The sequence below is a fragment of the Antechinus flavipes genome, chromosome 3 (assembly GCF_016432865.1).
Source record: "Antechinus flavipes isolate AdamAnt ecotype Samford, QLD, Australia chromosome 3, AdamAnt_v2, whole genome shotgun sequence".
In the NCBI taxonomy this organism is placed as follows: Eukaryota; Metazoa; Chordata; class Mammalia; order Dasyuromorphia; family Dasyuridae; genus Antechinus; species Antechinus flavipes.
Genome location: NC_067400.1, coordinates 601,120,885 through 601,145,087, shown reverse-complemented (window position 1 = coordinate 601,145,087; position 24,203 = coordinate 601,120,885). Strand labels below are relative to the sequence as shown.

At 43.0% G+C, this 24,203-nt stretch overlaps 1 protein-coding gene across 4 annotated transcripts in view; it reads right to left on the bottom strand.

The window, feature by feature from the left end:
* Nucleotides 1–24,203, bottom strand: part of NPHP4 (nephrocystin 4) — a 162,430-nt gene that overhangs the window by 80,510 nt on the left and 57,717 nt on the right. For all 4 annotated transcript variants that reach the window (XM_051988713.1, XM_051988711.1, XM_051988710.1 and 1 more), the window contains 2 exons: nt 20,452–20,630; nt 19,640–19,766 (listed from right to left, as the gene is read on the bottom strand). In XM_051988713.1, coding sequence (XP_051844673.1) covers nt 19,640–19,766; nt 20,452–20,630 — 306 coding nt within the window. The remainder of the gene's footprint in view (nt 1–19,639; nt 19,767–20,451; nt 20,631–24,203) is intronic.

Below are 24,203 nucleotides of genomic sequence, written 5' to 3'. Positions count from 1 at the left end.
GAAACTACATAATGCCAAAGGGTACCATGAACAACGAACTAATAGAAGTAATATCAAGATTTTTACAGCAAGTTTCTCAAATATATACTGGGTATAGAACGGAGTTAAATTTCTAAAATAAGAGCCATTTCCCAATTGATAAGTGGTTAAAGGATATAAACAGGTATTTTTCAGAAGAAGAAATCAAAGTTATAGTCATATAAAAAAATGCTCTAAATCACTATTGATTAGAGAAAGGCAAATTAAAATGACTCTAAAGTGCCACTTTATACCTATCAGAAATAACAAACGTTAAAATAAGTACATTAATGACCTGCTACTGGTAAAGTAGTGAAACAATCCACCCATTCCAGAGAACAATTGGAAACTAAGCTACAGGGCTATAAAACTGTGCAAACACTTTGATTCAGCAATACCTGAAGTCTCTAATCCAAAGAGATCAAAGAAAAAGGGAAAGGATCCACATATACAAAAATATTTATAGCAGCTCTTTTTGCAGTGGCAGAGAATTGGAAATTGGGAGAATATTCAACAATTGGGGAATGGCTGGACAAGTTTTGGCACATGATTATGTTAGAGTATTATTGTGTTAGATGAAATGCCAAAGAAGATTGTTTCAGAAAAACATAGAAAGAATTATGTCAACTGATGCAAAGTGAAGTGAGAACCAGGAGATAATTGTGCAAAGTTACAGCAATATTATAAAGAAGCCCAACTGTCGAAGTATTGGCTACTCCAATCAATATAATGATTTGACAGAACTCCAAAGGACTTATGATTAAAAAATGCTATCTACCTCCAGAGAGAAAACTGATGAATTCTGAGTGCCAATTGAAGGATAATTTTCTTTTTTTTCTTTTTTATATGGCTAATATGCAAATGTTTTGCATTATTTCATATGTATAACTGCTATCATATTGTACCTTTTCAGTGGATGGGAGGGAGGTAGAGAATTTGGAACTCAAAATTTAAAAAGAAAAGCATGTTAAAAATAAATAATGAATTTTGAAAAAAGAAACTTTTTATATCATTTGTAAAGAAAAATAAAAAGCAATGGGTCTTTGGGTATTTGGCTAACGTTTGGTCCTTCAAAAACCCAAAGTGCTCTATTTTATTTCAAGGCTGCAGGCTGCACCTCTAACCATGGCTGGTTGTATAATCCAGCTCCTCTGGATGCTCCTGGTCTCAAGAAGGACAAGCCAGAAGTGAAAGGATGGAGCACCACCACTATTGCAGAGAAGGGTCAACCATGACAATAAATGGGACTATACAAGACCCATTTCTGCTGGAGATCCAGAAAATCACAACATTTTGGCAGAAGATCCATACTATACAAAAGAAAACTTTGCCAATGATCTTTAGGTAACAATCTCAATGGATGCAACTTTTCACTGAATTTTTCTACAGCCAGATTTGCCTATAGATAGTTCTAAGAATCAGGAATTAGAATAACAACAATAGTGAGAATAATAAGACGGAACTTTAAAATTCATAAAGAAGTTTAAAATCCACTTTCTCATGCAAGCCTTACAACAATCCTATAAGGCACATATTACATGTATTACTATCGTTATTATACAGATGAGGAAACTGAGACTCCACTTGGCTAAGTGACTTACTCATGGTCACAAAGCTAAAAATGTTTAAAGACATAATGAGAACAATGATGATGATTAAAATCCAGTACTCTGCTTATTAGGTCCAACCAGTTTCTTCCAGATCAGTCACCAGTTCTACCTAGAGTCATGGCAAATACCTAATAACGTCTGATATTTATGTAGCACTTTGTATTGGAAAAATTGCTGCGTACACAAAATTTCAAGTGACCAAAGCAACAAGCCTATGAAGTAAGGAGGTCAAAAATGATGGCCCCATTTTATAGAAGAGTAGACTGAGGCTGAGACAGTAACTGATTTGTCTAAGGTAATACATCTAACTAAGCAACAGAACTGGATTCTAACCAAGGTCTTTTGACTCTGAATCTAATGTACTTTACACCTACAGAAACTGCTTTTACTAGCCTTCAATTGCTGACCTAGAGGAACAAAAAAAAAAAAATTAAGACCATAATTACATAAACTAAAACTCCCAACCCCAAAAAGAAGGCACAATGAAGGCACAAAGAGCCAACCAATCACTGGAGTGAGGATTGACTATTCCACAGAAGCTCCTGGGAAAACTAGAGAGCAATCTGGCAGAAATTCAGTGAGACCCACACCTCATGCCATATTCCACAATGAGCTCTAAAAGGATATAATTATAAAAGTTTATATCATAAACCATTTATACACAGGAAAGAAGATACCTTTCATGACAATGGATGAAGGAAGAATTCTTAATTGAATAAAAGAATGAGAGGATCACTAAAGATAAAATGATGTAAAACATTACATAAAATTGAAAAGATTTTACATAAAATCAATGAGAATAAGAATGGAAATGAAAGGGGAAATAGCTAAATATCAAAAAATATCTGCAACAAGTTTCTCTGATATCTAAGATATACAGGAAATTGATTCAAACCTAAGAACAAGAGTCATATGGCAATAAATGGTAAAAGGACATGAGGGCATTACTCAAAAGGAAGCTATCAACAACCACTTAAAAGTGCAGATTAAAACAACTCTGAGCTTCTACCTCACACCTAATAAATTGGCAAGGATGACAAGAAAGGAAGATGACAAATGTTGGAAGGGCTTTGGAAGGAGGAGCATCCTCTGCCTTGCTGGTGAAGCTGTGAATTGATCCAGCCATTCTGGAGAGCAATATCTCTCAAAATCACTGAGCTGTACAAACCCTTGGACATAGAAATGCCAGGCATATCCTCCAGAGAGACCAAAGAAAGAAAAACTACTCTTATGCACAAAAAATACTTTATGTCACAATTTTTTGTTGTTAGAAAAAAACTGGAAACGAAATTGTTGTTCATCATTTGGGGAATGGCTGAACAGTTTCCAATATAGGAGTGTAAAAGGATTTTATGCACCAGAAAAAATGCTAAGAGAGTGGATCCAGAGAAACCAGGGTGAACTTATATGAATTGATGTTGAGTGTAGCAAGCAGAAACAAGAAAGCAATATATAATGACTCCAATGTTTGAAACCATGACCAATGCAATGACCCATTGTGGCTCCCAGTGATGAATCACACTTTCCATCTCTTTGACCAGAGGCGCAAAATTTAAGAGCAATCGTCCATCCAATTATGTAGTTTTTTTCTGACTTGATTCTAGTTGTCACAAGAGATGACTTTTTTGGTATGGGGAAGGGAGAGGAAGAGAAAGTTAAGGGAGAGAATAGAGTAGAGAATGTGATACAAAAAAAAGTGGGAGAAGACGATCAATGAACATTTTTTATAAATACACAAACAGAAGCAGATGGAAACTCAGAAAGGGCCACAGACAAGCAGAGTAGTGTGGAAACTAGCATGTTAAATTTTATAATTACTTTTTTAAAAAGCTATATACAACAAAGATTCATAACATCAACTTCAATCCTCTTTTTTCTATTTAACTTTATATAAGCCAGGAAATGTTCAATATCGCCAGAGTCTCTACACTAATTATTTTGTTAAGATGTGATTCTAGTCACTGTCAGTCTAATACAACAACTCAATCAACAAGTAAATCCTTTCAGGGCAGTCTGGTGCCCTGAGAACTAAATAGAATTACAAAACCCAAGTTGCCTCCCCTTGTGCCACAACTTCCCCACCTATAAAATGCCAAATAACAATCGTCTTTTCCCAATTTTAAGGGAATGTTGAGGGGCCTTAAGTACAATCCCACACTAAGCTGTTCTCCACCTTGTACCGCTGCATTCAGGACCATCACTAGTCATCCCAACTGACAAAATCTTGCCATGGGCTCCGATGATTCTGGCGGAGAATGACTTTGCAGAGTCCTGCCTCACTTAAATCCAATTCACTGTAAGTCAAGAATCACTCTGCTGTTATCACCGATCCTCTCTGAGAATGAAGGACAAACAACAAATCTATGTGTGCAATTGAAAAGTTGATCTCTCAGTCCAGTCTGAGTAAAGAAAATCTACTTAAACATGAGAATAGAGCTACTAGATTTTTTTAAGCCCACAGCCAACTATTTGATAAAATGATAGATATAATCTATTGGTTTTGTAAATCTGGATCTCTGCAATATCAAAAAGGGCTGGTTTGATCCCAGGGACTCTCTATAGAGACCAGAACAAGATGGGAGACTCCTCCTCTTAACATCCAAAGCCCTTCACAATCTAGGTCCAGCTTAAGTTGTGGATCTAGCACCTCATTCTCTCTCCTAGTCTGCTGCCCAAGAAGAACAGTCTTTCTCCTGCCTTCTTCCATTTGGGAATATTCTCCAAAATCACCATCTCAAAAGTCTCAAGAAAGTCCCAGCTCCCTTCAAAAATCAGTTTAGGTCCCAACAAGGTCTTTACTTTCTCTATTCCCAGTTGTTCCTTCTCTAACCTCTAATTCCCTCATCTTCTCCTCTATGTCCAACTTGATGTGGTGCTAGTGATAGTGAAGAGGTGTGAGAATTGGGGTGGGGAATTCCCTCTGGTCAGAGCAGGTCCAATGAGAAAGAATCTGCACACCCGAAGTCTGCATGATAAAAGGGAAGTTTATAGTTCACTAAGGAGGAGGCTTTCTTAGCGGGCAAAGTTCCTTATTAGGAATTTGGCAAAGGTGTGTTAACAGACCCCTGGTTATACGGGCAAATGTTGGTCTGGAGCTGGGAGCAGTCTGGGCTAATCAATAAAAGACCATCAGACAGAGATGTCCAGTTGAATGAAATCACTTCACTGGGAGTTTGAAGACTTTTTCCCAGAGTATGGGAATTCCCTGAAAGGGATCTGGGCCACCCCAAAAGATCTCAGTTTCAATGGAGGGTGATTTGACTAAGATCTCCTATTGAATGAAACCACTTAACTTGGGAGTTTTGCAGGATTTTCCCAGGAGAGAACCTGAGACCCCAAATCACCATTCTTTTACAGATTAAAGGGGACACAGTTTGAGGGTTCACCCCCATCAAACTCATAATTTGATTTTGCCAACTCATGGTTTGATTTTTCTACAGGCATCCAATCTCCTTATAGGCTTCCCTCTAAAGGCAAGGACTGTTTCTTTTGGGACTTTGCATCCCCAGTGCCTAAGACAGTGCCTGACACACAGAATGACAATGTTTGTTGCATTGAAATTTCTCAAAGCAAGGCCTATCTGTATAGATAAGATTCTCCACTTGTTGGAATAATTACAAGGTAAAACTTTTAACTAAATTATAGAAGTTTATCATGAGTTTTTTTTTAAGGCACTCAAAATCTATGCCTTCTGTGTATATCCTTGTTTTTAACTTTTGAATGAGATGAATCCAATATCTAATCTTTTCATTTTATGGTTGTTTTTTTTTCAGGTTTCCCATTCTTAATCAATATAATCTCTTCTGTCTGTTGTATATGTCAGTTACATAAATATCCATTTTTCCCCACTTTTGTCTTTAACTGCTCTAAGAGGAGATGTTTAGTATATTATCAATGATTCTCCTCTCAGACACTTTAGTGGGACAATTAGGGACTGGTGGCAAATCGATTGCCATTGATTAACCAGTCACCTCTCACTCCCAGCTAATGGCTTAAGTAATAAAGGATACCTATGAAGGAGAGCATTTGAATGCTTTGGAAGGGGCTCTACCATATCCCTGGGGGAATCTAGAGAAATAAGATGTGGAGGTGGAGGAAACAATTTTTAGAGACCATGAGATGTTTCGTTTCTTCTATCTTTTTAATGTTTCCTCATAGAGTATTGACATCCAATAAGTACTTAAGGCTTATTGAATCAAAGTAAAAGACAGTGGACATATGGTTAGACAACAGCCTTTCTGAGGAAGATAGGTAAGATGACTACAACAATGAAAATGGGAAAGAAACAAGAAAACTGGAAAGAAGGAAACCAGATTTCATATAATGACCACGACTGGCCTCTGTGAAGTGTTGAGAAAATGAACTTTCTTCACTATCAGTGCAAGAGATAGGAGGACAATGGATGTGGGGCTCTGGCAGAAATTGTTCATGAACTGGTTATATTGGGGAAACCATCTGTTTTTTCTTTTTTAACCTTTGTTTAAAGGGATGACTACATAAAGAATGACAGGGTATATATTCAGCAAAAGCGTATGTATAGATGAAAGGAATCCTATCTCCCCGCTTTTCAGTTATGGGTGATTACATGTATGGAAGATGGCCCATATTGTCAGATTTCGGTGATAATTGATTAGGCTTGCTGAACTGTTTTTCTCATTTATTTTCTAGTCTTTGCTACAAGAGGGGGATTGCTAATATAAGGGAGGTGAGTGGGATACTATTAGAAATGAAGATGTTTGATACACATTAAAACAAAAAAAAAAAAAAGGCATCCATAAAACCAAGAAGAAAATGTGTAATGGAGAAGAAATGGACCAACTCTAATGGCTTAAGTAATAAAGGATGGCTATGATTTGGCTGAATATGAGTCAGCTGTGTGATATATCAGTCAAGAAAGGTAACAGCATCTCAAATGACTTAGTAAGAGAGGAGGGTCTCCTGCACTAGGAATGCACAGTCTCACTGCCCTCTGCTCAGTCAGACCACATCAGGATCAATGGAAAGGCAGTTATTGATAAACTACAGAATAGCCAAAGGAGGGCAACCAATATAGTGAAAAAAGGATCTTAAATTCATGTCATACTGCACTGAATCACTTGAAAGAACTAGGAACAATTCGTCTGGAGAATAAAAGACTTAAGAGATGAAAGGTCTTTATGGCTCTGTGGGACCTCTCATCTCAAGGAGGGATTAGATTTGTTTTGTTTAGACATTTTTCAGTCCTGTTGACTCTTTCTTCATGACTCCATCCAGGGTTTTCTTGGCAAAAATACTGGAATGGTCCGTCATTTCCTTCTCCAGCTTATTTGACAGATGAGGAAACTGAGGCAAACAGAATGATGTGACTTGCCCAGAGTCCTGCAGGTAGTGACTGAGGCCACATTTGAACCCAGGAAGAGAGGTCTTCCTAACTCCAAACTCTTAACTCTAGCAGCTAAGAACTCCAAAGGGCAAGTCTTGGATAACTTGTAGAATTAGTATCCTAATAGCTTATGCTTCCCCAAAGTAGAAGGTCCTCAGAGAAAAGCTTCAAAGGGAACCTGTAGGGAGAGGAGGAAGGTGCTGCCAAATTGAAAACTTTCTGAAATTCCTTCTGACTGCGAGTCTGATCCTATGATCTCCGATCAGACTCGACACTGTTCTAGTCTATACAGACCTTGATTTGGCCCTGGCTGAGACTCCGTTTAATCCCTCTATTCTAGTTGAGCCAGAGAACTGAATTCTGAGGTCCCTGCCCTCTCTATTCATGTCAGAGATTCACTAACTAGAAGAGCAGCTAATACCACTTCTGGATTTTATGGATGCAAGAATGGAGGCCCAGAGAAGTGAAACAAGGTGATCCAGGTCACTCTGGTATTAGAGAGCAGAAGTGGGATTTAGACCCAGATTCTCGGATTCTCAAGCCAATGGTCATCCCATCCAAATCTGTGGCATCTGAAAGTGTAAGTGAAGAGCATTCCCCTGCCTCTGGCCTGCAACGGGTCAAGTGAGAGGAGTTATCAAAAATCCTCATCCCACCAAAGCACAGCTAAGACATTTGGATTGCAACTTATGCAAATCAAGCAAATCATGCTGATGGATTGATTTTTAATTGAACTGTCAAACACCTGAATCTATATTTAGGCACCAACAATACCACACAGGCTAAAAGAAATTAAATTTGGCTTTCAAATCAAGCTTAGTCATGGGAACTACACGCACAAGCTCTAGTCTTTGTCCTCAGTGACATCAGTGATGAAACTAACCCTGACTTTATCTAAATCCACCAGGGGAAATAAAAAATTCACCTGATTCACATCTATTTTACTTTGGGAAACATTTTGATAAACAGATTTCCACCACTGCATCTGTCATTAGAGCAAATCAAATATCCATTTTTTTCACTTAATAGCATTTTATTTTTTCCCAATTATATGTAAAGATAGTTTTCAACTTTCATTTTTTTAAAGATTTTTGAGTGCCAATTTCTTTTTCTTTCTCCCTTCCTTCATTCCCCCCTCCCTAAGGCAGCAAGCAATCTATATTTCCATATAAATCATGTTGTGAAAGGAAAATCAAAACAAAAGGGAAAAAGCATAAGAAAGAAAAAACTAACCAAAAAAAAAAAAAGGTGAAAATAGTATTCTTCAATCCACATTCTGTCTCCATAGTTCCAAAAATCCATTTAGATGCCAATTAAAGCTCATTTTGCATCCCCTGCCTCCATGTCTGCATAGGCTATGCCTCCTGCTTTGAATGTTCTCCCTGCTCTTACTTTTGTCTCCTGGAGTCCCTATCTCCCTTCAAGACTTAAGTTGAAGCACCAGTACCTGCGAAAAGCCTTCCACTGCCTCCCACTTGTCAGCACTTTCCATCCCCACCCAAAAGGACTTTTTATGTTATCTGTGTACAATCCACTCTCTTCCCTAAAGTCGGGAACTATTTTCACTTCTTTGTCCCCAGTGTTTCAAATAGTGTCTGACATACAGGATCATTCCCAGCCCCTCCTAAATGCTAGTATCGTTCCCCCACTGATGTCTATTTATGCCATCTGTAACTTGCTTGTACATACCCCATCTGTCCATATTTGTTCACTAGATTGCAAGCTCTCTGAAGGCAGCAGCCATTTTTTGCTTCTTTTCGTATCTGCAATGCTTAGCACATAGGAGGAGTTTCCTAAATTGCTCCCTTTGAGTACCTGAGATTAATGACCTGAGCAAATTATGGTCGGTGACTTACGGGGACTGTATGTTCGTTCTAAATAAGACAATCTTAAAATCTCTACAGAAGGTGACTAGACAGAGAGCAAAAAATGTCAAAGACGTTGCTGATTAAATTTGGAAAAACCATTCATTAACCACCAAGCAATTAGCAAGCATTTCTTGAGAACACAAAAACTGCAGCACTCATACAAGCACACTCCAGTTCAGACCCTCATCTCCTCTAACCTTCTGACTGCCCCCCTTGTTGCAGTCTCTCGCTCTGATCCGTCACCCACACAACTGTCAACTCTATATCATAACTGGGGCAGCTAGATGGCACAGCGGGTAGATCACTGGGCTACCAACAGAGAAGTCTCATTTCCTGAGTTCCAATCCAGTTTCAGACACTTGCTAGCTATGCTACGGTGCGCATTTCCTCCTCTGTAAAATGAGTTGGGGGGAAGGGGAAATGACCAATTATTCTGGTATCTTTGCTGAGAAAACCCCAAATCGGAGTCATGACTGAACAACAGCAACAGGTCTAACCGTGTCATTCCTCTGCTTATAAATGGCTCTCAACCAGCTCTGGGGTTCACTCCAAATTCCTGTGCTGGGTATTCCAAAGCCCTCCAAAAGCTGGTTCAGATCTAACTTGGTAATAATTTCCCCACTGTGATCCTTCTTTCCTTCCCCCAGAACACAACACTCCATTTCCTTTCTAGGAGTTCTTGCCTATACTGTGACCCTCGCCAGGAATGCCTTCCCCCCTCGCCTTTGCCAAGCCCAGCTCCCTTCAGAGCTCCTTCAGAAAGGGCCCCTCCTGGCCCTCACCCCTTCCAGCCCAGTCACCAACCCTGAATGATTAGGATTTATTCTGCACACATTGTCCCACCTTCAGATGAATCTAAGCCCTTGTGGGCTCCCTGATTTTCATTTTTGTCTTTGTATTCCAGTGCCCAGCACAGTGCCAAGTATGCATTAGACACTTAATAAGTGCTTACTGGATTGAACTGAATCACTATGAAAAGCAAATTCACATTTTTAAGTAGAATGTAAGGAACTCAAAATTAGTCTGAAGGAGTAACATTTTCTATAATGTAGATCAATTTCTCGTTAAGGCCATCTCCAAATTAAACTGATAGAGCACTTGGTAGCTGCTGCAGGCTAAATTCCTCCATAAACATACATGGTGGATAAAGTTAACAACATATAATTAAAGTGATTTAATAAGCCCATTTGTGCCATGTTCTAAGTGGTGTCATTTAAAAGCACTTTAATAATTTGATGGGCAATATTTGCCCTTCTTCCTATTGAGTAAAGTAATTATTTTTAAACACATAAATGAGAAGTGCAAAGAACCAGGGTATGATTTTGAAGGTAGTTATATAACCATGTATAATTCTTCATTCTGGCTAAAGCTTTTATAGCACTTCAAGCAAAGGAGAGCTCTTTGTAAGACAGAGATTAGTTTAATAATAAAATATTCAGCATCTGAAGAGAACAGTTACTAAGTTGAGAAATATGTCCGTGGTCCATGAAGAGAGACATTCCCGGATGGTCTCTCTGTGGACCAGCTGTCTCTTTAGAGTCCCCTGACTGAGGTCAATTCAGATCCCTCCATCATGAGTGGGTGACCCGATTTCCCACCCTTGTGTCCCTCCAGGTGAGGCCATGAGACGCCCATCTGCAGGCCTGGCTCAGCCTCAGGCCTAATCTAATCCTTAGGCAAATGAAATGCAAGCCTTCAGAGCCCCTAAGGAGGCCAGTTCATTTTCCAAGCCAGGAGTCTGAGAGTCTTAGATAGCAAGAAGCCAATGGCAATGGGTTGACTTATTCAACAAGACCAAGAGCAGGACCTCCAATTCCACAAACATTTATTAAGCATCTACCAGAGACAAGACACTGCCTTGGTGGTGAGAAAGCCAAAGGCAAAAACAAGCCAGGCTTGGTTTTCAGGGAGCTTCCCCTAGGCCCTGAATAACTCAGAAGTGAATCAATACAGATCCCAAAAGGCGGAACCAAGAGAACAGAACAATAGAACCAGGACTACAACAAATAAATGTGAAAAGAGCATCAAAGGAAGTTAAACTGAGAAAATAATGAAGGGATTAGAGAAGAAGCAATGAACAGCATACACCCCTCCTCCCATGTACAATGCCAAAAGCTGTCTCTGTTTGGTTGTTTTTTTGTTTTGTTTTGTTGTCGTTGCCAAGGCACTTGGGGTTAAGTGATTTGCCCAGGGTCACTCAGCTAGGAAGTGTTAAGTGTCTGAGGTCAGATTTGAACTCAGGTCTTCCTGACTTCAAGGCTGGTGCTCTATTTCCTGCACCACCCAGCTGCCCCAAAAGCAGTCTCTGGATGGGATGATTTTTGTAATCATTTTGTTTGCACCAGGGAGGACTTATGAGGACAAGGGGAAGGAGACTGAAATGAGTGACACTCAAGGGTAAAAGGCATCAATAAAATGTTGTTTTGAAGGGGGGGCCTTTTAATCAAATAGAGGTCACCAGCTTGGGCCAACCTTCCTTAGAGTTTGACAATAAAAAGAAGAAAGAAGAAGAGAATTTGAAGAGTTATCAGGGTCAAGAGTGTGATATTTGACTAGGGGAGACACAATTGTATTAATTGGCTAAAGGAAGGGGAAAGTGCAGGTAACTGTTAAAAATAACACCTTTAGTGAATAAGCACAGAACATGACGATAATGATAATATTAATAGCTCACATTTCACAATTTACAAAGCATTTTCCTCACAAAAGCACTCTCGAGAGGAAGCACAAACATTACCATCACCCAAGAGATGAGGCTCGGAGTTGATAGGACTTGCCCATGGTCACTCAGCTAGTCAGTGTCAGAGCTGAGATACCAAAGTTTTAATGACTATCCATGCTGCTTCTTGTACGTTTATAGTGGCCCAAGTCCATGATTCACATGTTCTGTGATTTCTGTGAGCATCATTCACCAGCTCAAGAGTAGAAGAGACAGATGGTGGGATGACTTGGGGTTGGGGTTTAGCAGGGTAGAGAGAGCTGAAGGTCAAGGAGACAAGGGATTCAAGGGTGAGGGAAAACAGTTGACAGAACTAACCAAGTAAGGGTTATATAAGGAAGGAAGTAAAGCCAGAATAATAAATATGAGAAGAAATCTAATTCAGAAGTCAAATTTGTTATACCATTAAATGTAAAAACATTCAAGGTTATTCTCACCAAGTAATATCAAGTTAATTAATAATGGAATAAAATGACTCTCTGGAACCTTTTCTAATAATGTGAAACTAGAACCAATTCCCTCCAAGAAACCTTCAGAACATTCTCAAGTTGAATCATGAGGTGAAAAGGGGGGAACCCTACACAAACCCTACCTGCCTTTGGAGGATCATTTTGCCACTAACTAGCCATGTGACACTGCAGAAGTCACTTAAGCCCTCTTGGCTCAGCTTCCTCATCTATGATATGAGGAAGAAAAGCTAGAAAGCCTATTTGGCTCCTTCCAAGTCTGCCAATGGGGTTCTGTGACTCCAACAGTGAGAAGGAGCAGAGGTCAGCTCCATTATTAAAAAGTAGTCTTAAAATTCCTACCTTAAAAATAGGTTGGAAAAAATAAGAAGGAAAATCATTCCATATTTTTAAGTAAGGACTTGTACAATTAATGGAGCAGGGGGATTTCCTGTGCTAATGCCACTTTTTCTGGGACCCTCGTTAGAAATGGAGAAGTCATTTTCTTTTGGAAACAAGTAATAAGAAAGGACTTCTTAGGGCAAGATCATCATTGGTGTTTTCTACTGTGATAAGTATGAAGGAAGCCAGAAGCACTGGCCCTGGGGCAGCGTGAGCACTGTAAAGGAAGCTTGATTCAATCTTCCCTTCGTCCAAGAGCAGACCTCAATCTTCAAAAATGAGCAAAAAAGGAAAAAGTAACTCTAACCACAGGCAGCTTTCATGGAGACAGGGAAGAACAGACCTCAAATCTTGAGGTCATTAGGCAAACCATCTTCAGATGAAGTCCCAATGAGTGATGCTAAATTGGTCTCCATCCCATAAGACTCTCTTGGAAGAATTCAAAAAAGATCTTAAAAGAGAGAAGAAAAATGAGGAAAGGAAATTAGAATTCTGCAGGAGAGTTTGGAAAAGGAAACACAGAAATTATCTGAAGAAAGTGCCTTACAAAATAGAAAAAGAAATCAACTCGAAAAACAGAATTTTTGAATTGGAGGAAAAAACCCAATGAACAAAACAACCTATTTAAAAGTTCAATTGGACAAATGCAAAAGGAGATAAAAAAGCTAAATGAAAAAAATAATTCACTAAAAATCAAGAGTTGAACAAATGGAAGTGAATGACTCAATGAGACATCAAGAATCAGTCAAACAAAACCAAAAACAAGAAAGTGGGTCTTCCTGACTCGAGTCCAGTACTCTAACCACATGGCAGGCTTCCTCACCAAAATATATCCAATCAACCTTAACTCTCATGGGGGCAATGTTCCTAGAAAATCATGTAAGAGTCCAAAAACACAAATGCTGATACACTAAACCGATGGGAAATAGAAGGTTAGGTTCCTATAACCACCAAAAACTGTAATCTTTTGCTAGAGACTGCTGAAAATGCACTTCTTTGAATAAAATTCTTTATAACAAAACATTAATTCTGATAATGTGCACTTTTCCTAACAAAATAACCATGAAATGACCCATAAACTGAAGTATACAAAAATAAAACTGGTAACATGCAAAACATTTTTCTCACTAGTAATTCCCTAAAGTGCTTGACCTTTTGTGCCAACATCTCAATAAAAAAAAATTGATTTCAGATAACATTCACTTTTCATAATACAGGAAATCTACAATCCCGTAAATACTGTACAGCAAATAAAATTTTCAAAACAAAGACTTTTTAAACCCTAATCTTCCCTTCCACTCCATCAGATGGCAAGGAACCACTTGATTCAATAACACCAAAATCACAGCCATCAATGGATGCAGCATCCCAACACAAAAAGTTATCTGACATCTTTATTTTCTCACTAAATCACAGGACTGACTTTGGACACTTCAGCTTAGAGCCCAAAGGACTTACACTGTGCTTTCTAGGCAAAACTGCAACATAAAACTTAAATTTTAAAGGCAAACAATGAAAATATGCACAGGGAGCTCCTGACTCTACAACTGGAGGGTGCACAAGGCTAATGAAGTGCTTAGTGGGCACCAGCCTCTCTACACCTTCACATGCATTATACCTCATTTATTTTCTCTACTGTGCATCATCTGGAATGGGTGCAGTTAATAAAATGAGAGTTAAAATGAGGTTACTAATAAAATCACTCAATTCTTAAACTTACAAAAGTCAAGCTATACGAAGATTAAAGATTGACTCTAACTCTATACATACATATAAATATGTATCCCTTATCCATATCTTGGTTAAAACATTGTTCCACATCATATAATATTGTACATATTATTGTACATATATTGTACATATGAATGTACAATACATATATATGTATATACACACACACACACACACACACACACACACACACACACACATACACATACACATCTATCTTTCTCTCCTTTAGAGAAAGGAGAAAGGAGCCACAGGCATGCAAGGTTGCATATATGGTCAGATTCCATGGACATGCCGGTTATTTTGCTAAACTATTCTGTTTTCCTATATTTTCTCTCTTGTTACAATGCCTAGCTAACGCAGCAAAGGGATATTCTGAAACAAAGGTAGGGTAAAACCAAATTATATGGGTAATTTTAAAAAATGAATATTAATGGAAAAGTCCCCAAAACTCAGGCAAGTGTAAAGTTACTTCCCTCAAACAATATTTACCAACTCTTTTTCAAACCTGTGGCACAGCATGTGTGCCTATGTTGGTGACTAACATGGAGCAGAGGCAAGGAGGCAAGGAGGCAAGGGCAGCTGGGCCAGAAGAGACCAAACATCCAGCACCAGTGGTCTCTGCTCAAGGAATCTCAGACAGATCTTGCCCCGTTAATTTCCTGTAGGCAGATGCAGTCACTCATTTTTATTTTTTTAAATTGTGTTTCTTTTTCTTTCTTTTTTTATGCAAGGCAGTTGGGATGAAATGATTTGCTACAAAGGCTTAAGTGTTTGAGGCTGGGCCCTCCCTTTTGGAGTCAGTGCTCTATGTTCTGCACCACCTGGATGCCCCTCATTCTTAACAGTCTTTGCTTCTGTAGCCCTAGAACTTAGCACAGCATCTAGCACAGAGTAAAATCTTAAAAAATGTTCATTCATTCATTTATGGGACTCTGATAGAAGAAAAAGCTTCCTACATAGAATCTTCCTACATAAGTCCAGTTAGATTTCTGTGGGCCTATGAACCTGGATGATAAAAATAAAATAAAATAAAATAAAAACTAATTCTTTATATTCACTAACCTCCAAGTAAAATTTAACATTTCTTCCAAATATTAAAAAACACTATCCTAATCATGGGGCCAAACAACTCATTAGGCTGTCAAAAGGGTCCATTTCCCCCCCAAAAAAAAGATTAAGAGCCCCCATTCTAAACCATTGCTTCCTCACCTTCAAAAAGCCTAATACCTTGGAGATCTGTAAAAACAAGCTGGTCAAATAAGAAATTCATTTTTCTTCTCTCCTTGTTTTTTTTTTTTTTTTTGGTTATTGATTAACTTATTAACTTATTTCCACAAATATTCAGGGAGTGTCAGTCACATGCAAGGAAAACGAGAAACCTCCTAAAAGACTACAGAGGTGATTAAGACCCAGAAAGCACATCTCCATATTGCAGCCTGAGAGAAGAGCTCACTACTGGATTAGCAAGGATCTGCACCCAGCCGGACCCCACAGAGGAAAGAAGACCTTTAAGCTGTCTCACCTGACACCACGCAGGCCACTGAACGTTCACCTCCTCCTTCTCTGACCAATCCGTATGAGTTCCCTTTACTGCTCTTCATCCCAGTTAGGTCCACTGGCCATGAATGTCCCTCAAACAGGCTTTTCTTCTTTCCCTTTATGTGATCCCTGGGAACCTCATCAGCTCCCATGGGTTCAATTGTCCTTCCTCTGTGGATGACACCCAGGTGTAGACATTCAGTCCTGGTCCCTGTATCACCAATCCCACAGGGATCAGAAGTCCAGTACGTTCAAAAGAGAACCCACCATCTTCCCTCCACAAACCATTCCTCCTCTGAATCCCCATTTCACTGCCGAGGGCATTGTCATCTTTCCAGTCGCCCAGGATGGCACCATCCTCCATTCTTCATGGCTCACTGGTTGGCCAATCTTGTAACTTCTTCCTCCAGATCCTTCCCACATAAGCCATTCTCTCCTCACAGAGCTGCTGCCACAGAGCTATGGGCTCTATCGCCTCTCACCTCACCAATGATGTGAGACAGAACATGGTGGACAAAGTGCCAAGCCTGGAGTCGGGAAGACCTGACTTCAGATCTCACCTCAGACAAATGCTGGCTGTGTGACTTTGGACAAGTCATTTAACTTCTGCTGCCTCACTTTTCGCAACTGTAAAACTGGGATAATAATAGAACCTATGTTTATGAATGTTATGTAATATTATTGTTCTATAAAAAACAATCAGCAGGCTGATTTCAGAAAAGCCTGGAGAGACTTACATGAACTGATGCTGAGTGAAGTGAGCACAATTAGGAGATCACTGTATACTGTAAAAGCAAGATTATATGATGATCAATTGTGATGGCCCTGGCTCTTCTCAGCAATACAGTGATCCAAGCGCCCCAGGGCCACTTCGGGCATCAGCCCCACCAATAATTGCTAATCCAGTAGTGAGCTCTTCTCTCAGGCTGCAATATGGAGACTGAATGTGGATCAAAACATACTATTTTCACTTTTTTTGTTGTTTCCTTTTTCTTTCTTGTGATTTTTCTCTTTTGTTGTGATTTGTCTTGCACAACATGACCAACATTAAAATATGTTTAAAATGATCATATGCACATACTCTATTAGCAGATCCTCTTGGAGAGAGGGAAGATAAGAGAGGCAGGGAGAAAAAAAATTGAAACTCAAAATCTTACAAAAATATTACAAAATCCATTGTTACACATAATTGGAAAAGGAATATTGAAATTTTTTTCAAAATTATAAAACCTCCATTGTAAGGCTGATATAAAGATCAACTGATATACTATGTATAAAGTGTTTAACATGAGCCGGCACAAAGTAGGTGCTTAATGGTTCCTTCCATCTCTTTCCTTCTAATTGGAGTCCCTGCTGCAGTCCCAGTCCTTCCCCTCCTAACAGCTGCTATGTCCTCACCACTCTCTACCCCCAACTCAAAATGCGCTAGGACTGCTCTCGGACCAAAGAGAATTACTCTGCCGTCCACCTAAATTCCTGGGCTGCTCTTTCCAGTTGAAGCTCCTTTCCTCTCTCCATGCCTTAGACTGGCCGGTCCCAGGCCTGGAAAGCCGCCCCTTCCAGCCTCCCTTCGGCCTCTGGGCCTCCGCCGTTCCCAGGCCTCGGCTGCACCCTCCTTCCCCTGCGCTGGTTTCCCCTCCCCGCCCCCTAAGTCTCTGGCGCCCATTTTCTGGCTCCCTCCCACAGACGGTGGCTGGTAGAGGGCAGGAGCTGCTCTTCTTGCGTCAGCGCGGTGCCCACCACACAGAGAAATCTAACAACCAAGCCTTGTGCGGGGCTGACTGATCATCCCCCTCCGCGGGCAGGCGCGCAGCAGCGGCCCGAACACGAATCCGGCCTTTTGTGCGGCTCTTATCGCCCGCGTGAAGCTGCTCCCCGGGCTCCGATAACAGAACTCTTCCCGTCCTTTCATTGTTCCACAAAACTAGTTATTCGGAGGGACCAGGCCTGGCTCCTCTCGGACTGGGCTGGAGGAAGGCCGCCGTTTTGCGACAGTCAAGCTGCGTCCCCTGGCTCCGTAAAGATAAAAAGCACGATGTCAGAGCAAATGTGTGAGCTCCCGCGCAGGCGGCTCCCAAACATCCTGAGGGCAGCAAAGCGTGTCCAAGCCACTCGCCATTGAGCTAAGCTTTTCAATGGGGATTTAAACGAAATAAAGGACCAAGTAAAACGGATCACTCTCCCTATGTTAACTCCATAATGGGGAGCATATAATGATAAATATTCTGAAGGTGACATTATCTAAATGTAAATGAGAACACAGCCAGGGCAGAACTAGAGAAGCAGAGACGCGGTACTCCCCAGTAAAGCTCGGGCCTGAGCCGCGCCATGGGCCGGGCCGGTTTGGGGCAGCTGATGCCAGCTGACAAGTCAGCCACAGCCGAGCTTTCCACGTGCGTGCCCTTCGGTGCAGGCCCCGGGGCACAGCCAGGCCGCTGAAGGCTGCCCGACCAGCCTCTGGCACCATTCCTGACTTGGGGCCCGGCTCTTCTCCAGGCCCACCAAATAAAATGTCGCCCCTGTGGTTTTTTGGTGATGATCGGGGAGGTCCAAGGTCAACATCACTCCTGAGAAAAATAAGGCCCTCCCTCGGGCCTGTTTGCTCTTCTCACCTGACTAGGGATGGGCCTCTGGGAGGCAGGGAGGGTGGCCCCGGCATGGCGGCAGGGAGAGAGCAGGGGAAGCAACAGGGAGGAAGTGAGGGAGGGGCGGGGAGGGGGAGGAACTGTGAGGAGGAGGGAGCCGTGGGGAGGGAGGGGCGAGGGAGGGAGGAAACAGCAGAGAGGGAATGGAGAGAGGGAATGGCAGGTTCAGAGCGGGGCAAGTAGTGGGGAAGGGAGGGGAGGGAAAGAGGAAGAAGCAGGGAGGAAGGGAGGGAGGGGCGGAAGTAGGAAGGGAAGGGAGGAGAGAGAGAGAGATCAGGGAGAAAGGGGGAGGGAATAGGGAGGAGAGGGAGGGAACCATGGGAAGGGAGCAGCGGAGTGGGAGCTTTTCCAGAGCCAAGCAAAGCTCTTGTAGCAAAAAAGGCCTGGGAAAGCTGGAAGAGGCAGGGCAGGGTCAGGCATGAGCCCCGAAGGTGCGCTTCCAGCCAAGGGACTCCCCAAAGCCAGACCATCCTCTGGGTGCACGCTGCTGCCAGTTGTCTCCTAGAAGCCGGAAACCCACCCCCAAGTGATGGGGAGGAGGGGGTGAAGCGCCCCGAAGCCTGGTCAAGGGCACCCAGGCTGGAGTCAGGAAGGCAGCCTCCCACACCGCCTAGCCGTGTGACTCTGAGCAAGCTCACCCCGTGAGCCTCAGTCTCCCCACCCGTAAATGGGCTGGAGAAGAGAATGGCCGACCCTCCAGGACCTTTGCCAAGAACACCTCACATGGGGTCACGGAGAGTGGAACGAGCCTGAAAAGATCGAACCACAGAAGTCTCCTCAACAGACCTTGTGCCTTCTGAAATTCGCTGCACTTTTCTAGCCAAGGGACAGAGGGGAAAGGAACAGCCCATACAGAGCCCAGAGGGCGGGTCAGAGAGGCGGGAAGGGGGAGGGGAGGAGCCTCCTGGAGCCCCGTGCTATGCCTCCCGGCATCCCAGGCGCACTTTGCTCGGAGGCCCCGAGGTGGTCCCCAAGGGCCGTCATGGCGACAGGGCCCAAGATGGAGGAGAGCGTGCTCTGCGGTCACGCAGGCCCACAGATATCCTCTCTGTCTCTGAGCCCTGCTTCCGCTTCTGGCTCTGAAATCCCAGGCTCCCCAGCTATGTCTGACTCAAAAGCGCCCTCTTGTTCTCCTCCAAGGCTGCTTCCCACAGAGCAGGCCTGAGGCCTCCCACAGGCGCAGGGGCTCGTGGCTCGTGGCCCCACCCCCTTTCCTTTCTCTCCCCCTCCCCGCACGTGCCTTCCTCCATAGCCGACTCCCTGCGTAGCCCCAGGCACTTGAAGGCTCCTTCTTACCTTCCCTTCGGCTCCTGAGGGGGCAGTAAACACGTACTCCAGCTGGAAGACCACCGCGAAGGCCGGGTTTTGGACCATCTCTGTCAGGTGGATGCGGCTCCTCAGCATCAGGGCCTGGTTTCTGGAACTGAGAGAGGAAGGCGGCGGTCACAGCGTCTCCCCAGGGTGCTTCCCTTCCCGGAGCCCCGCCTCCCGCCAGAATAACGGGAAACCCCATCGGGCTGCTCGGAGGGTCCGCGGTGGGAGCTGGAGACGGCACGGGGAGGGGGGCAGACACTAAGCTGGCAGTGCCCGGCACCAGAGCCCAGTCGAGTAATAGTAACTTCTGAGCTGGTGCAACCAAAACCTCTTCTCCTATGGGCAGAGCATCGCCTCGGAGGCCAGCGCCCTCCGGAAAGGTCTGGGCTGCCTGGACTATTGGCCGGGAGGGCAAGCAGCCTCATGCCCTGTGGCACATGGGGGCACCTGATCACGTTCTCTTAGAAAACCGAAGAAGGCACTGTAGGCACTTCACTTAATGGGCAGGCTGGCACGGGGAGGGGAGCCAGAAGGGGTGGCACAGGGAGGGGTGGCACAGGGAGGGGAGGGGAGGCAGAGGGGCTGGCACAGGGAGGGGAGGCAGAGGGGCTGGCACGGGGAGGCAGGAAATCTCTTTACCAAAACAAAAATGTCATTTCTCCCTAAACCCTTCGCTGAGTCCTTCTTTCCCGGACATGCTATTTCCCGAGTAGAGAGCCCGGCATCTGCCCCTCCTTGCCGCTGTCCCACAGCCCCCCGACCACCCATCCCCGAGCAGTGCCGGGTCCACTCACTATCTGATCTTGGCCGAGAAGGAAGGCTTCCTGCCCAGAGCCCCCGGGCGCCCCAGGGCCACCTCGGGCATCAGCACCACCACCTGGGGCTTCTGGACAAAGACCAGGCCGTTGTGCACCCCCACGTGCAGCCTCCGCTCCTGAATCGTGATTGCCTTCCCCTCCAAGAGGCCTCCCTCCTGCAAGAGAAAAGCGCCCATGTGGTCAAGGAAACAAGGGTGGCCCCGAGCACGGCCTCCAAGGGAGACCAGGACTTTTCTAGGAACTTAAGCTTTAAGAAAATGGAGGCCCAGGTGGAGGCCATGACCTGACTGCAGCTTCCCCACTTCAGGCTCTTCTCAGGAGAGCTCTGTGCAAGCTGTCGGTGTGTCAGTCACTTCAATCAGGCCCAACTCCTCATGGCGCCAGGCAGGGTTTTCTTGGTGGAGACACTGGAGGAGTTTACCATTCCCTTTCTGGTTCATCTTACAGAGGGGGATACTGACTTAGGGTCACATAGCTTGGGGTTTGCCATTTCCTTGCTTGGCTCATTTTACAGATGGGGAAACTGAGGCAGATGAGGATCAGTGACTTGGCCAGGGTCACCCAGCTAAGCTGAGTGTGAACTCAGGCTTCCAGAGCTCTGCCCACTGCACCGCCTTGCTGCTCTCACCATTTTGCTGGCTGGCAAACTCTCATTCCAGATTTCCAGGGCTGAACAGACAAGTCTCAAGTGGAGAATCCCTGCCCTTAAGGAATCACAAATGTTAACTGAGGAAGACCCTGGTCCGGGTCCCCCGATCTCGGAGTCTGCCTGGGTGACTCTGGGACAGCAGGGGGCACTACAGTGCCCAGAGCGCCAGCCCATGGTCAGGAAGCCTGGTCCCAGCAGGATCTCTGCCAAGAACAGCCTCAATAGGCTCGCAGTCAGACCGGACTGCAATAACTCAGTCGCGGCCACACGATCACTCATCTAGAAGCCCCGAGCTCCCAGAGCTGTCATGAGGATGGTGTTTGTGAGCTTGTAGCACAGAGCCTGGCGCACGGGAAGCGCTACCTAAGTGTGGGCTGCTAGGAAGAGGAGGAGGAGGAGGAGGAGTATTAGCGGAAATGAAGAAGGCACTTCCAAAATGGAAACACTCTGTGCTTTGTGACTCCTACTGTACTCAGAGACAGGACATTTGGAGTGTGAAGGAAGGAAAAGAATATTTAGGCAATAAGTCATAAACTAATAAAAATGGAATCTGCCCCAAAGTGATCACTGGATATTAAAGTATTTTATCTTAACAAAAAAATACAAGCAATTTGACAAATGAACAAGGATATTCCTTCAGGTTATTATTGTTTATTAAATTATAGGATCACTGCAAAACGATCCTTGAAATTTCAAGTCTTCTCTTTCGTCCATTAATCAAGTCGAACTAACCTAAAATCGGCCTATTAGTCTTGAGATAATAAAAACAAAACTGCAGAGAATAACAGGGTATCTGACTACTGAAGAGTAATAATAAAAAAAATAGACAATAAAAATTAAAAATAAAAAGTTTTCCATTAATGCACAAGACTCAGTTGTATCTAAAACACTTTTACCCTTGTGAAATCCATGGCACAAAATCCACAAAGGCGATCTATGTTTCCATGTGAATCCTGGTCATTGCTTCGCATTTGAGTCTCAGTGATGAGACTGTATTGGGCAAAACCCTTTTCCCAGAAAAGATGTTAGCAACACAAATCTATCTTGGATTTGCCATTTTTTAAATGTCACTTCTGATTTGCTAACAGCACATGCTGCAAGATGAAGATGGCTAGCCAACACAGCCAAGATGGAGCTGCATAATCAGAATTGGGAAACTGTTCCACACTGGCCCTGGGAAATCATCCCAGGCTCCTCCCTGCCTGTCAGCTAATGGGGCTGGTGGATCTTCTTTCAGAATGCCTTTCACATGCATCCTCTGCTTCGATTTCACCAGGATCTCAGCCTCATGGATTCGGAGCTCCAAGGGGACCTCAAGACAAGAAGTCTGCCCAACATCTCCCCAAAGAGAAAGCAGAAGTGCAGGGGACTGGAAGTCCCCTTTTCTGTAACACCAAACCCTGAGGTCTTTGAGGGGAGGGACTGTTTGGGAGTTTGTTGGGGTTTGGGGGAATTTTCTTTTTACTTCGAACTTTAGCAGAGTGTCTGCATACAGAGGTGCTTTATAAATGCTTGCTCCCTGATTACTTGAGCGCCTACTAGAGAAATTAAACATCTTCCCTATTTGTCTCCTGCCTTCCAATCCATGTTGCATTTGACTCCAGATGAATCTGGCTTAAACACCCCTTTTCTATCACATTCATCCTCTTCAAAAACCTGTGTCTCCTCATTGCCCATAGGACAAATATGAACTCTGAAAGAAGAAATTAAAGGTCATTCATTCATAATCTAGTTCCAAGCCACATTCTAGCCTCATTCCCTGCTACCTCCCTTTACGAAGGCCATCTCTGGTCATCTGGATCTATATCTTGCCGATGGCTCCGGGGGAGAAAGTGAAGCTGTTGATTTTGCACAGGCCTCCCTCCCTTAAAACTGATTACTTTCTAAGGAACTGCCTGATATATCATGGTCCTTTTTGAGAATGGAAGACCATAAGTTGAAACAAGGTTTTGCAAAGGTGAGTGCTGAAAACTATCTTTGCATATACTTGGAAAAATAAAGTACTATTTTAAAAAGAGATAGCAAATGAAGGGGCAACAACTCTGAACGCATATCACAGTTTTCTACTTTATTGTCCCTGCCAAAATGACCTCTACTGCCCTTCTCACCCCCTAATCCCAACAGTCCATCATAGCCCAGCTTTAGAAGCTGCTCCCAACTCAAGTGGCCCTCCTGGATCACCCCTTCTAGAAGAGAGCTCCTTCCTCTGAGCTCCTAGTCTAACTGCAAACAGAGGTTCCCTGAGAGCAGGTTTTTTATCCTGGCATCCGGGGAGGTGCCCAGCACAGAGAGGCTTGTGAAATGACTACCTACCATTTTTAGGCCACTCAAACATACATTTAACACATGTCAACTGCCAATATACAAGGCATTAACTGTGATAAAAAGATGAAAAAGACTCAAGATAAATAAGATTCTAGCTCTTAAGGAGCTTAAAAACTGGTGGGAGCAACAAGACATCAAGCATTTTTTAAGCATCTAAGAAAAATAGCAATAACAACAGCTAACATTTATATAGCACCTACCATGTGCTGAGCTCAGTGCTTTACAAATATTGTCTCATTTAATCTTTACAGCAACCCTAACAAGTGAGTACATTATTATCCTCATTTTACGGTTGAGGAAACTGAGGCAAATAGAAGTTAAGTGACTTATTTAGAGTTAAAAAGCTAGTAACTATCTAAGGCCACATTTGAACTCAGGCTTTTCTAACTCTGGGCCTAGTGCTCTATGCAGTGTGCCACCCAAACGCCCTTAATATGGCAGCCAGATGGTACAGGAGACAGAGTGCTAGGCTTTGAGTTCTAAAGCCCTAGTCTGAATCCTATCTCGGATTTTTAGTGCTGTATGACTCTGGGTAAGATACATTACCTGTTTCAGTGTCAGTTTCTTTATATAATGGGGATAATATCATCTGTCTCTTAGGGTTGTTGTGAGAATCAAATGAGATACTTGTAAAGTGCTATACAAATCTTAAAGGATATAGAAATGGTAGCTGTTATGTATGTAGAGAACATATAAAAAGAACATATTATTAGTAGGTTAATTACAATATTTTCTGTTGTTCACTCATTTTCAG